At 37.5% G+C, this 14,832-nt stretch overlaps 3 protein-coding genes across 6 annotated transcripts; 1 reads left to right on the top strand and 2 right to left on the bottom strand.

The window, feature by feature from the left end:
* LOC109850447 (glucose-1-phosphate adenylyltransferase large subunit 2, chloroplastic-like) lies at positions 123–8,968 on the bottom strand. Of its 4 annotated transcripts, XM_020420468.1 has the most exons (15): positions 8,903–8,968; positions 8,414–8,536; positions 8,128–8,211; positions 7,947–8,039; positions 7,756–7,839; positions 7,599–7,654; positions 7,096–7,189; positions 6,820–6,932; positions 2,664–2,736; positions 2,452–2,532; positions 1,922–2,008; positions 1,729–1,833; positions 940–1,046; positions 798–858; positions 123–560 (listed from the first exon to the last, which is right to left on the bottom strand). In XM_020420468.1, exons 4-15 carry the CDS (start codon positions 8,001–8,003, stop codon positions 459–461), a joined length of 1,020 nt encoding a protein of 339 aa, XP_020276057.1. In that variant the 5' UTR covers positions 8,004–8,039; positions 8,128–8,211; positions 8,414–8,536; positions 8,903–8,968; the 3' UTR covers positions 123–458. The 4 variants fall into 4 exon arrangements, with proteins under 4 accessions (XP_020276057.1, XP_020276055.1, XP_020276054.1 ...); XM_020420466.1 differs by lacking the exon at positions 8,903–8,968 and having other exon boundaries at positions 8,128–8,301; positions 8,414–8,848; XM_020420465.1 differs by lacking the exons at positions 8,414–8,536; positions 8,903–8,968 and having other exon boundaries at positions 8,128–8,334.
* On the top strand, positions 10,923–12,052 carry LOC109846910 (glutathione S-transferase T3-like). Its single transcript, XM_020416147.1, has 3 exons — positions 10,923–11,378; positions 11,457–11,806; positions 12,010–12,052. Exons 1-3 carry the CDS (start codon positions 10,923–10,925, stop codon positions 12,050–12,052), a joined length of 849 nt encoding a protein of 282 aa, XP_020271736.1.
* Positions 12,137–13,405, bottom strand: LOC109846909. The gene has a single exon (XM_020416146.1). The coding sequence runs from the start codon at positions 13,403–13,405 to the stop codon at positions 12,137–12,139; it is 1,269 nt and encodes a 422-aa protein (XP_020271735.1).

The raw sequence follows: 14,832 nt of genomic DNA, 5'->3' as shown, positions 1-14,832 counted from the left end.
ATCCAACAGTGGTAGCTGGATCAACTAAGGGTTGTGGAGATGTAAAATATGATATTTAAGAGAATAAAGCACAAAAAACATAAAAGAAACAGATATACGAAAGAACTACATTTTATTGCTCAATGATTGTCTACCTGTCTTTTTGGTTTTTCAAGGAAAAAAAATACTGATAACTCAGAGGAGTTTCAGTTAACAGACAGGCTTATTTTAAGGCTGTGTACATTTGAAATTTGACGAAAAAGCAATTAATGAAATATGATCGCTCATCAGTCATCAGGACTACTTCTAGTGAGGCTCAACTAGAACTATAACCCCGGCCCTATTAATGAACTTCAGAAGCAATACCGAGACCCTCTTTCATGTGAGAAGAAACTCATGAGTGCCCATCTACTGTTAATTGCCATTGATCTATACATGTGCTTCATGGTCACTCACGTAATCGATAACGAAAAAGAGCTCTAGATAATGCTACCATCTGCAATTGTACCATTCTTCAACACCACCGTGATTCCTGAGCGAATGTAGAAACCCTCTGATGGTCTCTCTGCCTCTTCCACATTCTGTAGTCAATTTATGACAGATTTTCCAAAATGTCAGCAAAATGCCAAAAGTCAGCCAATTTCAATTAAGTATTTACTTTGGCGCGGATATTTGTTTCAATACAGCAAATGACCTGACTGAGCTTATAGTATGGTGCAATTTATGTGTCATCCGTGTATATCTGTTCTGTTCTTCTGGCTGAACTTTGATTAACATTTATGTCAATATTCAAGGAGTAAGAATCATAAGAAACTTACATCTGTGTTTGCAATGACCACGTTCTTTCCAATCTTCGCGTTTTTGTCAATGATACAGTTCCTATATCAAGTGACGAACAAGGTTTATATCAATATGCCTGAAATTAGCCAGTAACACGTAATCCAAATAGGGAAAGCATACCTAATATTGGTATTTGCTCCGACACCGACTGGAACTTTTCCAGCAGCCAAGAACGAGGCCCTCTCTACCTCAGTTTGATAGTAATCTGCCCCCATCATCATGGTGTCCTAATAAACAAAATTCAACTTCCTTAAGAGGCTTCTAGTAACACGAAAACAATCATCTCTAGTTAGTATTTTAATCATTGTATTATACGCATGATTTAAAATCTAGGTCATCTTAAATTGTCAAATTGGAGGCTGCAAATATGTCAATTTCTTAACAAATATCATGGTTGTGGCATCAGAATGTGTCCGTTTAGCTCTTATTTGTCCCACTTTTAATCCCTATAACATGTGCAAAATTCTACTACGGTATATTATTTTTTGAGAAATCTGCTGTGGTTATCTAATGTTTTACCACGTCGTTCATGTCAATATTGTTTATTCACTCAAAGAAAAAAAATCAACATTGTTCAGGACCCTGTGTTCTTCTACTGTCACCCACAGCAAATTCACACTTCTCACAAAGCAAAAGCAGAAAATATAATTTGTAATGCTACACTGGGGTCCTATTTTTCACTGATTAAAGACAGAAGACGTCTCCCCTTTCTTTTACGCTTAGTTAGGAATGATATTTTGTACGTTTACCACTATCATATATAGATTTCTGCATTTGCATGAAAGATTTCACATATGAAGTTAACATCATTGGCTGTGAGCATTTTTTGCTCTCCTCTCCCACCAAAATCATGTTCTTACCATAACGAAATGTTTTTGGTATCTAGAGATTGTTTACATGAGGAAGTACCTTGAGCTCTGCCCCATATTCTAATCGTGAACGAATACCAACTATGGAACGCTCTACATTGCATTCTGTTAAGAAAGATCCGTGTGAAATAATGGAGTTCACAACCTGGAGAAATTAGAAGTATCATTAGTTAAACGACAACATCATGGAAAAGACTAATTGAAACAAGAACACCACTGAAAAATAATCATACCCGGCATTTTTCCATCTTTGTTGGAGGTAAAAACCTTGGTGAAGTGAAAATTGGCTTCAAAGGATCATAAAAATGAAACTTTGGAGGCTTCAAGAATGATTGAAAGGTTTCAGTCAGTAATCAAGTATGACAAATAAATGAGTAAAAATTCAGTAGAATCTGGAAAGAAATGGGTGAGTTCACAAAAAAAAACCAAAACTTTTTTGACCCATTACCCCCTGAACTTTGTTTATTTCACTAAACACCCCTGAAGTTTTCGCATGAAACTCCCAAGTTAACACCAATTACAGCCCCACACGTGTCGACCACGTGATGTCAATTGACTAAAATAACCCTTAGTAACAAACATTTGATTAAGGATATTTTAGTTAAGGGTATCTTGATATTGCCATTGAATTGTAACGGCATTAGTCGGTATGTTGGAAAAAAATTAAAAGTTTAAGGGGGTTATCTGAGACACCCCAAAGTTTTGGGAGTTTTATGAAATTTACACAAAAGAAGACAGGCAGATACTGAGATAATGTGATTACCTGATCAGTGAGGGCCAGATTTGCATCATAGAATGATTTTATTGTTCCAATGTCCTCCCAATATCCATTGAACAGATATGCCTATCAAAAAAAAAAATTTAAACAGTAAAGGGGAAATGGATTTGTAGCTAATACCATTTTCATTAGTTTCCAAGTTAAAGCCATCATTAACTACGAGCCAGCAGAAAAATGGGGCTCATGTATTTATTTACCTGCACATTATACTCTTTGGCAGCCAGTGGAATAATTTCAGACCCAAAGTCATTGGCATGAGGATACTTAGATCTGAAAGTTAACAACGATCAATGCATTGCTAAATTTAAGTGAATCTGAGGCAAGTAGTTTATGATAAATCATAACAAACAAATTAATTCTATAAAAACACACTGTGTGACTAGTATGCGAACTATAAGAAGAGCAAACAAAGGATTCTTTTTGTTTTTGAGGTAACAAAAAGTAAAATAACAGAAGTTAGTTTGTTGTTTGAGAGCATCTTCAATCACTCAGCAAAATCTCCATCCCTCCAAATTTGGAGAGTGAATCATCTCCAATCACTCTCCAAATTTGGAGAGTGACGGTAGAATTTGGAGAAGCTCTCCGAATCACTATTCAAACTTTCATTATTTACAATTTTACCACTTTCAACTATTTAATTTCTTAAAAATTATCACTTTTCCATCATTCTTAGTAATTTAAATTAAATATTTAATTTCAAATAAATATAGATAAAAAATTGTTAATCTAATTTTTAAAATAATTATATATTTGGAAAGGTCTCGTCGAGATCTTCAAAATAAAACTAAGATTAATTTATTTTAGTATTATTATAAAATTATTATTTTTTAAATTAAATAAATAAGTATCAGACATAAAAATTTAAATATAGAGATCTATTTAACTTGTCTCATAAGAAAATACAAGCATAAATTACAATATTTAAATTACATTCCTTCGTTGTCGTGCCTCTGTCATAAATGTTCAATTAGCCGTTCTGAAGCATAAAATGAGTTTCCTATCTTGAATCTTCCTATGTCGATCAAAGAATCGTTGGAATCATTCAGCATCATCAATCTCCATCTCTTCAGGCCTTGAAGATTCGTCGTGAATAATAATCTTTGGTTTCGCATCGCGTTCATCCTCTACAGTCATGTTATGTAGTATAATACAAGCAGTCATTATGTCGTGTAGTTCTCGCTTGTCCCAAGAACGTGATGGTCTCTTGATAATGACAAATCGTGACTGAAGAACACCAAAAGCCCGCTCTACATCTTTTCGGTATCCTTCTTCTATAGCAGCAAAGAGCTGCCTCTTAGACCCTTGTGGTTGGGATATTGTTTGTACAAGAGTAGATAGACCATTTGGAGTATATCTTATCGGCCAAGTAATAACATGTATCATAATTCTTTCTTAAAATACTATAATTAGCAGGAAGGGAAATAGCTTGTGCTAGTTGATCAAACAAATTTGAAGATTGCAGTACATTAATATCATTGTTAGATCTTGGTAATCCAAAAAAAGCATGTCATATCTATAAGTCATATGAGACTACTGCCTGGAGAATCATTGTTGGGCCTTCGTGACGTCCCGAGTACTGTCCCGCTCAAGCCGTTGGATAGTTTTTTCATTTCCAACGCATGCAGTCTAAACTGTCCAACATTCCTAAAAATCCGCACTCTTCGCCTTTCCTTAGCAACCGTGTAATGTCACCTGCAGTGGGATACCTCAAATATTTATTTTCGAACACCTTTATAATTGCCTGACAAAACCTCTTCAAGCATTGGATTACAATTGACTCTCCAATCCTAATATATTCGTCGGTACTATCCATCGAAGTTTCGTATGCTAACATGCGGTGCGCTGCTATTATTTTTTGTAAAATCGATAATCCTAATACACCAAGATCATCTCTCTTATGCACAAACTAGTTGTCATGCTCTTTACTCCGTTGATAATGCGAAGGAATAGATCTCGTCGACATTGAAACCTTCTACGAAAAAGAGCATCCTTATATGTGGGTTTCTCAGAAAAATAATCGTGCTAAAGTCGAGAGTTACCTTCTTCTCTTCCACGATTGATCACCACATGACCGGGAATCGATCCTTTACGTTTTCGTTATCTGCTCTCTTGAAGTCGACGAGCCAAAAAATTTTCAAGATTTCATCTCGCTCCTCCTGCTCAGCCAATTCATTCTCTCAGTCTTAAAGGCAAAGATCGAGGGTCTCTCCATCGGAGGAAGAAGAAGAGTGGTTCTAAGATTGCTCTTCTTCAAAGCTCATATTTTATTGTATGGAGAGAAAAGAGTTGTGAAATATTGAGTTTTGCATTTAGAGTTCAGATTAATAAAGAGTTGTGAAAGATCCATGTCCGGTCGTGTCAATATCGAGTCCTGTGTTTGTCTTCTTCCAATCACCAGATTCCTACCATCACCTCTTGTTAGGTGATGTTTCCAAGATTCCTGTCCGGTCGTGTCAATATCGAGTCTCGTGTTTATCTTCTTGTAATCACCAGATTCCCACCATTACCTCTTATCGGGTAATGTTTCCAAGATCCTTGTCCGTTCATGTTAATATTGAGTCTCGTGTTTGTCTTATTACAATCACCAGATTCCTATCATCACCTCTTGTTGGGAGACTTATATTATAAATAATGGTAGCTCTTATCCCATATGGTCACACTTCCATCCTTTCTTTCTGATTTATTTAGATAACTACTTTTGTCCACCAATCTTTCTCCATCCACTATGACATCTGTTCGAGAAAATTTATTCAGTAACCTAGAAGATTAGTTCTTGTGCTTGGCATGGTTTGAAATTTCTCAAGACCCAGTCTCAGGCACATATCAAAAGAAATATAAGATGTGGGAAATGATCACAACAGTATTCCATAAAAAGGTAGGTGATAGACAACGGACACCAAGGTCTCTAGAATATTGTATGGACACAATTAAGAAGGCAGCAAACAAATTTCAGGGTTGTGTTTGACAAATCGAGCGACTGAATCCAAGCGGAGATTCTAAACTCGATATAGTAAGTATATAATTTTACTATAGATTTTATAATATCATTTTCAACTGTCTAATATTTTTTTGTTTGTAATTTTGTTAGTTGACTCAAGCTAGAATCGTGTATGGAGAAGATGTTAAAGAAAGGAAAGGATTTCAGTTCGATCATGTTTGGACGATCCTCAAGGATGTCGAGAAATGGGCTAGCCCTAAATCCAATCATGCAGCTGGGAGCATCTCTGAAGGATCAGAGTCGAACACGCAAAGTCAGCCTAATACAACAGAGGACGTTATGCATCTCAACACGGAGAGCGAAAGTTTTATGAGCATGAGTGATGGCCAGTCTCCCACAGATAGCCCAGCAAGTCGGCCTGTTGAAAAAAAAAGAAAGAAGGCAAAAAGAAAAAAGTCGGTGGAGTTTAGTTCTGAGGAGGGAATTATTAAGAGTATGCAAGAGATGGATGCTAAACGTGAAATGAACAGGGAAAAAATGAAGAAATTGATGATAATCAAACTTAAAAATGAAAAAATAAAATTAGAATTGCGAGCTAGAGAAATATAACAACGTGACCAACAATTAGCTCTTCAGCGTGAAAGTGAGGATAGATAAATTATGTTAATTGATCTAAGTAAGATTGTCAATCAAAGTGAACGTGCTTACTATCAACAAAAATAATAAGAAATTATTAATAGAAATGAATATAGAGCTCCATCATTCGACTATGGATTTTCCTCAAGAGGGCCAAGAGTATTTTTTGAGCTTCTTAGACGAGTTGTAGGAGGAAAAAACGAATATAGATTTTCCTCTAGAGATCAAGGAGGATTTTCTCAGTTTGCGGGAGAAGCTGGTTCTATAGGAAGGAATGAATATGAGAGTTCATCGAGAGATCGGGATGGAACCAGTAGTTATAACGATAATGACCTGCCGAAATTTTAATTGTCTGTTATCATATTTTATGTTTGAGGTTTATGTTTGCAACCTATGGTATGTTGTATTAGAGGTTTATGTTTGCTTCCTTATTCTATCGATGTATGCTTTGTCACTGTTATTTCAGATTTTATTTTTTTAATATGTTGTATTGCATTATTAATATTGGGTTTATTTTAAAACTCTCATTGACACCTTTCTAATGTTATTATTATTTTTCCAAATAAATTATTAATGTAAACTATATCCAACATTATTAATTTATATGGTTTTTTTGACAAAAATTAAAACGAAAAATATTTAGAGAGTGTGGGTTGAAGCAAATCTCCAAATTCCACTCTCCAAATTGAAATATTCTAGGAATATTTTAATTTGGAGAGTGGAATTTGGAGAGTAGGGTTAGAGATGCTCTGAGCTGATTCTCGCAAAAAAGAAAGTACCTCAAAAGCTTCAACAGGACATCAGTCTTAAACAAGTAAATTCCCATTGATGCTATGTATGGAAAATTCTTAGCATCTTCAGGAGCCAATCCGAGCACAGTTGTATCTACTTGCTGCAAAATTGGAGATAACATTGAAAACAAGCCATCTAACAAAGAAAAGAGACCAGACATCTACTTAAATTTTTATCTTTGTAGTTTCAATTTTTCTCTCTAATTTGTGTACCCATCAGAATGAAAAATAAAGGCCATATTAACAGGGTGAAGGAATATCTACCATCATTCTCAGGCTTTCACCCTTTGGTTTTTCATGAAATTGACAGATACGGCCTTCTTTATCAATCTTGACGAGCCCAAAATCAGAAGCACGGCTGTGGATAAGGTAACCAAATAAATAACGTTAAATACATAAATTGTTTGATTAACTAAGAACGCACAACTTTGGGAACTAAAATTTCAAAATATAAATGTCCTATAACATCTAGTGCTGTGACATAATAAATTTTGGGCATGAATATGACAAAATATCTTCTACATGAATTCATCAACTGACTGCTTTACTGTGTACCGAATACAATTATGAAAGAGGTCTTTTATACATGACATGAGTTTAAAATCTCTGTCAAAGTATCCTTGCTTTGTAGGTTATGGTTATAGGCAAAGAAATACACACACACACACACACACACATGAATCTGTCAACGAATTGTACTAATATGTAAATTGAGATTCAAAGAATGAACAAAGTTAGAATTTTTATCATTGACCAGATATACAAACCTGTCATCCATTGGAACACACGAAACAGATATATCAGCACCAGAATCCACGTGGCTCTGTGGAAAGCTATAATATCTGAATCAATCCCGAAAGCAAAGGGAGGAATTTTTTATAGAAACTTAAAAGTGCTACAATCGATAGGAAACTAAAATCAAACCTGAACGAAGTCCATATAGTCCATCCGGTATAGATGATCACCAGACAATATCAGTATGTTCTCTATATCTCTAAGCTTGGCATCCTACATTAAATTCAAAAGTATAGTCTTCATTTGACTATTTACACGTAGATGAATACATGAAATAAATCATTCATTATTAAATATTTTAACAAATACATGTTACAAACCTCAAAGAGCCATATAAATTGTCTCACAGCATCGGCAGTTCCCTGAAACCACTTCATCCCAGATTCTCCAGGTGTTTGAGTAGCTGCTAGCACCTATATAGAGTCAAAAAGAATATGATGAATTCCTTTGATTCATCCTTAAACAAACAATTAGTATTTATTTTTTGAAAAAATTGAGTACCTCAACAAACCCATCACTAAAGTTTACACCATTCCCTAGATTATAAGTTCGAGCAAGATGACGGTTAAGAGACTGGGAATTGAACTGTGTAAGAACGTAAATTTTATTAATCCCGCTGTTAATGCAATTGCTCATGGGAACATCAATAAGCCGATAACATCCTCCAATTGGTACCTTAGGATCATGTAGACAAATAGGAATAAAACCCATTAGTTAAATCCCATGTGTAAACCAAAAAATTCTTTGAAATACATTTTGAAATACAAAAAATGTGGATATTTCTTACTGCTGGCTTTGCTCTTCTTGAAGTCAGAGGGAAAAGTCGAGTCCCCGCACCTCCACCTAGTATGATCGACGCAATGGTTTTCGGATCAGCCGCTGGTTTCAAAACTGACGGTGCCTGAACTGTCTGTAAATTTCAAAAAATATATATATATTTGATAAATTAATTCCATTTCAAACATTATGAGCAAATAATGTGCAATCATTTATGTGGATCGCAACACCCTTGAGAAATTTATAAAGAATCATGTGAGAATAACACAGTGTAGTTACATTCCTAATGCCGAAAATCAAAATATAGAAAAATTATTGTTCTCTCAAGATTTCAGATCACTAGGCTGTTCGGTAACATTAAATGTTTCATGAGAACACCACAATTTATCTATATCAAGAAAATTTTCAGAAACTATTTAAACGAACCCATCAAAGATCAGAAATTATAATGAGTTTATTAGTTCTGAATAAAAATCCATCATCAAAATTAGAGAATTACCAGCAAATCCTTTGCGACGTCAGCCAGAACAGAATTCACAGTGGAGCTCTGAGCAGCAACAGAATTCACAACGCCCTGCATTGCCTCCATGGACTCCTCTGAGAAACCCTGTTGCCAAACAAAGATGACAACTTTGCCGGGCCCGACGGGCTTGCGGTCGCCGGAGAATTGAGGCCCAGTGATCCCACCATTGGTAAGAAAAAGCCCAATTAAGATTAGCAAGAAAAACTATGAACTTTGTATCAGGGTTTTTGTGACTGAAACTGGAAAGAAACAGTGAGGTGCAGAAATGGGGGAGTTAGGAGTTTCAAGAGAGAGAGAGAAACAGAGGAGTTAGTTCTAATTCCTAGGAACAAATGTGAGAGAGTTCTGAGATCCGAGTTTTGTATTTCTTCTAAAAAAAACTATAATTTTTGACCCACATGAAGAAAAACAATTTATTTTTTATGGGGTTGACCAAGTAATTAGGTGCTTAGCTAGTGGGAGGTCTAGAATTAGTTATTCTGTTTTTATGAATCAGCGGATTAGTTTTGTATAATGGTATTTATGGATTTCCATATTTAATTTTTTTTTCTTGTTTGAGCCTCCAAAATGATGGCTCCGAATGTAATTTTTACTTTATTTTTAGTTTATTTTTAATTTAATAAATACCTGATTCTTTAATGATGTAAGTTTTTTTTTTAAATCATGTTATCATGATTAAAAAATAAATTTTTCTCTCATCCAATCCTAACTAAAAATATCCATTGAATTTCTTGGCACTCTTCAGGTGCGTTTAGTGTAGGGCAAAGTCATCACCTTGATCATTTAAAAAATGCTTAAAAAGTCTCACATTTGAATCATAAAATATGAAGGTTATTCCAGTGGAGTAGGAGGATGCAAAAATTTTCTATCACAGCACTACTTTTTATTTATTTTTTAGTTTTTAACCAAAATATTAGCTTTTTTCGTCATTACATTCTCATGTTTCATTATCATATTTTCAGTTTTTTTTCCATAAAGATATTAAAAAGCGCTCAAGGTAAAGCTTAAGTATTGTTTTCAAGTGCTCATTCTATAGTCTTTTAGAGAATAATCCTCTACAAGTAATTTAGTCTGAGTAATATGCTATTCTTCAATCTTATTGTCTTATTTTTATTGTCGAAGAAAAATATTTAATTTTAAACCTCTGGCACGGTTGGAAGAGACTTTTTTGAGAAAAACGTTATAAAGGGACTTTATTGTCATATTTTAGTACGTACCGCTAGAGGCAAATCATCTCAAATAACAAATGTCTACCGGCAGAATCAAGATTAGTTATTAATGATGATTAGATAATACTTAAAATACACAAATATACCTTTTTTTAAAGAATACGGTATAATGCCATATACCCATTTTCATTAACATTAATAAATAGATTTCATGGCCTACACGAATAGATACACCAATTTGAGAGGTTCTTAGAGTAAGGGGAGCAAGCTCTGAAGGAGGCTCTCAAGGCTGACGTGGCCATGGAAGATCGCAGCCCCCCCTCCAGCAAGCTCTGAACCCCTCCCAAGCCCCTCTCCTAAGGCTGACGTGGCCTTGGGGAGCTTCCGAGCTCCCAAGCGCGCTCGGTTGGGGCTTGATTCGAAGATGACGAAGGGACAGGTGGCGCTCGAACTGGGGACGAAAATTTGAAGAGTTGGGGACGAAGAATTGTGGACGAAAATTGGGGACGAAGATGATTTGAGGAGATGATTTGGGGAGATGAGTTGGGGGCGACAGTGTTTTGATTTGGGGGCGACGGGTTTTGATGTAAATTTTTTTTTTATTTGGCTTTCAACTTCGCGTGGAACAAAGAAAAAATACTACCGTTGGTGAAAAATTATTACCGTTGATGGGTTGAACGTTGGTGAAAAAATTTACCGTTGTGTGAAAAAATGACTGTTGAACAGTAACAAAAAAACTCTATAAATTCACAATTCACTACACAACTCATTCCACACAACTCTCTCATAAAAAAAACTCTATATTTTCCTATCAAATTACAAATCTCATGGATCCCTCCCAAAACAACTACTATTCGCATCTCCTTACCGGTGAAGGATCGGCCTTATACTCGCCGTTCTATACAGAAGTCGTAGAAGAAGGTCATCCCATCGAGTTTTCACAATCCGCAACACAACAAGTGTCATCCCAAGAAACACCGACCACAAATAAGAAGAAAGCTTACACGCGGTCCGAAAATTGGACTGTCCACGAGGATAAGCTTCTTGTGTCTGCTTGGCTGAACACGAGCCAAGACTCCATCCAAGGCACAGGGCAACACAAAGATAAGTTCTGGCACAGAGCTAACGACTACTTTATCCAATACTCCACCGATCCAACGAATCGCACACCAAACCAAATGATGCACCGTTGGTCAACGATTCAACTGTCGGTCAACAAGTTCTGCGGGTGCGTTGCTCAGATTGAAGGAAGACAAAGATCTGGTACGGGAATTATTGACCAGGTAAATATTTAACTTATATGTTTTTATGTAAATATTTAACTTATATGTTTGATTATTCTAAATTTAACTCTTGTGTAGACTGCAGAAGTAAAAGAATTATACCAATCCCTTTATGGTAAGCCATTCGTGTTGGACCATTGCTGGGTTGAGTTGCGTCATCACCAAAAATGGAACCAACAAATGGAAACTTACAATAAGATTCGATCACAGCCGAGAAGAACCACGAACTCTGATTCCTCACCAAATAATTCCATGCCAGCGACCCCCATCGAGTTGAACATTGACTCGGATGATGTTATAGCAAGGCCTGAAGGGAGGAAAGTGGCAAAACTCAAGAGGAAACAAAATGTGGACAAATCTGAGTCCGCTAAGTCCATTATGGGAGAGGCTTTCGCGTGGATGAAGCAAACCAACAAAGAAAAAATAGAGCTAAAACAGAAGAAACAATATGACGATATCATGAAGATCGATCTCTCAACACTCAATTCAGTTCAATGACAATACTTTGAAATGCGTCAGGCAGAGATATTGGAGAGGTGGATGTCCAAGGGTTCTTCCTAATTATCATATATTGTACTCGCATCGCATCCTTATTAGTTCTTCCTAATTATCAAATATTATCTTATATTAGATTTATGACTGTACTTGAAGTTGAAAATTTTGGCATTGAATGAAAACAACTACTTTATTGAAAATGAAATTGGCGTAGTACAACAACTTGAACTCCTTTTCTGAAATTACATTAGACATTAAGAAACTTAATCCTCGGCGATGGATCCCTTAAGCTGCCACAGATGCTCGATCAAATCATTTTTTAGTGATTTGTGTGTTTGCGTGTTCCTGATCCGATGATGATTTTGGATGAACTCAGTTAGAGGCACCGTATGCACATGAGAAGGTTCAACGACTGGTACCGAATCAGTAAAGTCGAAGTTGTTGTCCAATTGACAATCACGTTCATCTTCAACGATCATGTTATGCATTATGATACAAGCTGTCATGATATCTTTCAGCACACAAGGTTGCCAGAAACGTCCTGGTCCACGAACAATCGCAAATCGAGCTTGCAACACGCCAAAAGCTCGCTCAACATCTTTTCTTGCGCTTTCTTGTTGTTGAGCAAAGTACTTATGCTTGTTTCCTCGAGGTGCTGGAATAGTCTTCACTAATGTGGACCACTCTGGGTAAATCCCGTCGGCGAGATAGTATCCCATATTATACTCGTGGCCATTGACAATATAGTTGCACGGTGAAGCTCTTCCCTCTGCAAGTTGTGCGAAAACCGGTGAACGATGTAGAACATTAAGGTCATTGTGAGACCCCGGCAGTCCAAAGAAGGCATGCCATATCCAAAGATCTTTGTTAGCTACGGCCTCCAAAATAATTGTAGGTTCATGAAAATGTCCATTATACATACCTTGCCAGGCAGTTGGACAGTTCTTCCATGTCCAGTGCATGCAGTCGATGCTCCCAAGCATACCAGGAAAACCTCGTTGTGAGCCTTCCTCGAGAAGGCGTGCAACGTCTTCATTAGTCGGTGCACGAAGGTATTCCTCTCCAAAGATGTTGATAATCAATCGAACGAACCTCTTCACGCTCTCAAGCGACGTACTTTTACCGATCCGAACGTAGTCGTCAACGGAGTCAGCGGATGCTCCATATGCGAGCATCCGCATAGCTGCAGTAATCTTTTGAAGACTAGATAGTCCTAACTGTCCAGCACCATTCCTCTTTTGGACGAAGTACTTGTCATGTTCGACGACTGCGTCGTGGATTCGAAGGAATAACGATCGCCTCATTCTGAACCTTTGACGAAAATAATAAAGAGGATAGGTTGGTGCGTCAGCAAAATAATCTTGGAATAACCGATTGTGGCCTTCCAGTCGGTTTCGATGGAGCACGATACGTCGTTTGTGTTGAACTGAAGTTGAACATTTCTCTTGTTCTTCTTCCTTAACGACAGCAGCTTCCATAAGAAAGAACGTCTCTATCATTTCATCATCGCTAGAGCTAGATAAGCTAGACATTTTATTCTGGGAGATGATGGGTTGAGGAGAGAAGCCGTTGAATTTTATAGGCATCAGTCGTGTTTTCGTCAAAAGTTGCCTTCATCATTGATTTCATTAAAACTTCAAACGTTACAAATGAATTCAAACAACAAAGAAATAAAAATTATAACTTTCTTGAAAATAAACACAAGATCCGTTCGTCGTCTCTTGCTTGCGTGGGTCTTTAGCCTGTGACGGGGACGTCGATATCCGTGGACTACCTGGCAATCAGATCTGATCCAGAGCTTCGTCGATCCGCGAGGAGATCTAGAAACTTGAAGCGCCTATCTCGGATAAAGCGAGATATTTGCTCTTCTTAGTATTATCGCAACGGGATAATACTAAGGATCGGGTACGGGTGATGTAGATCTGACGAAGAAACTCTCTTGCGTTGAAGTGCTCGATCACTCTTCACTCCGGCAGGGCTTCGCCTCTTCTCCAAAATTCCAGATATGAAAAAATGAGGCCTAAGGCTTGTATTTATAGGCATGAGGGGTTACGGAGCGGTTAAAACGGCTTAAAGGCCCGAATCCGTGCTGGAGGGCGTCTCACCAAACTCGAGACACCCTTGGGGTGTCTCGGAAAATCCGAGACACCCCTGGGGTGTCTCACATTGACCGAGACGCTCCGTTGAGGTGCATTCGTCCGCTTCCGCTGTAAATTCTTCGTTCGAACTCAGATTTTAGTGATTCAAAGTGCGTTGAAAGTCTGACGAAGAGTTCTATCAGCTCCAATGGTTGGATTATCTGTAGGATGAACGAGATACGAAGGGTGTTGTTCCTTTTGTAAACATCGCGGGGCTCCCGATTAGCATGTGCCTTCGTTATTCCGAAATTCGTCGATTCACTTCAAGCGTTCACCGACGTCAGTCGAACTCCTGTGAACCAGATAGTGACGTTCATTGTCGTTCCTTAACACTGAGCTGTTCGTGGAGACCTATAGGCAATTTTTGATGCCTACAGATACCCCCTCCAAAGCGTTCCAGACTCGTTTCTTTTATAGAAGAGGCTGGAATACTTTGGATGTGATTGATCTAGCCTTCAGTCGGCATAAAGGACCTGTAGTTAGCTTTAACTCTTGGCTCCTTCGATTTTCGGTGTATTCGATGCTTTGACGAACAACCGAAGTTCTTCCGGCGCTGCGTTTATCGCCTGGCCGTCGTCGGAGTCTCGAGTCTACAGCTGATGAATTGAGTTTGGCTCGTGTCATTGAGTTAACTTTGAACTACCTCCGTCACGTTGCGTTGACTTAGGGTTTCAGATCACCGTATGCTGACTTTTTGTCGCAACGCGTTGACTGGCGTTGACCTAGGGTTACGCGTTGACCGGCGTTGACCCTAGGGTTTCGAACGTCGAAGGTTGACTTTTTAGTCACAACGCGTTGACTAGCATTAACCTAGGGTTACG

Source organism: Asparagus officinalis, chromosome 7 (genome assembly GCF_001876935.1).
Source record: "Asparagus officinalis chromosome 7, Aspof.V1, whole genome shotgun sequence".
In the NCBI taxonomy this organism is placed as follows: Eukaryota; Viridiplantae; Streptophyta; class Magnoliopsida; order Asparagales; family Asparagaceae; genus Asparagus; species Asparagus officinalis.
The sequence above is the reverse complement of the archived record's forward strand: the minus strand, read 5'-3'. Positions and strand labels throughout refer to the sequence as shown.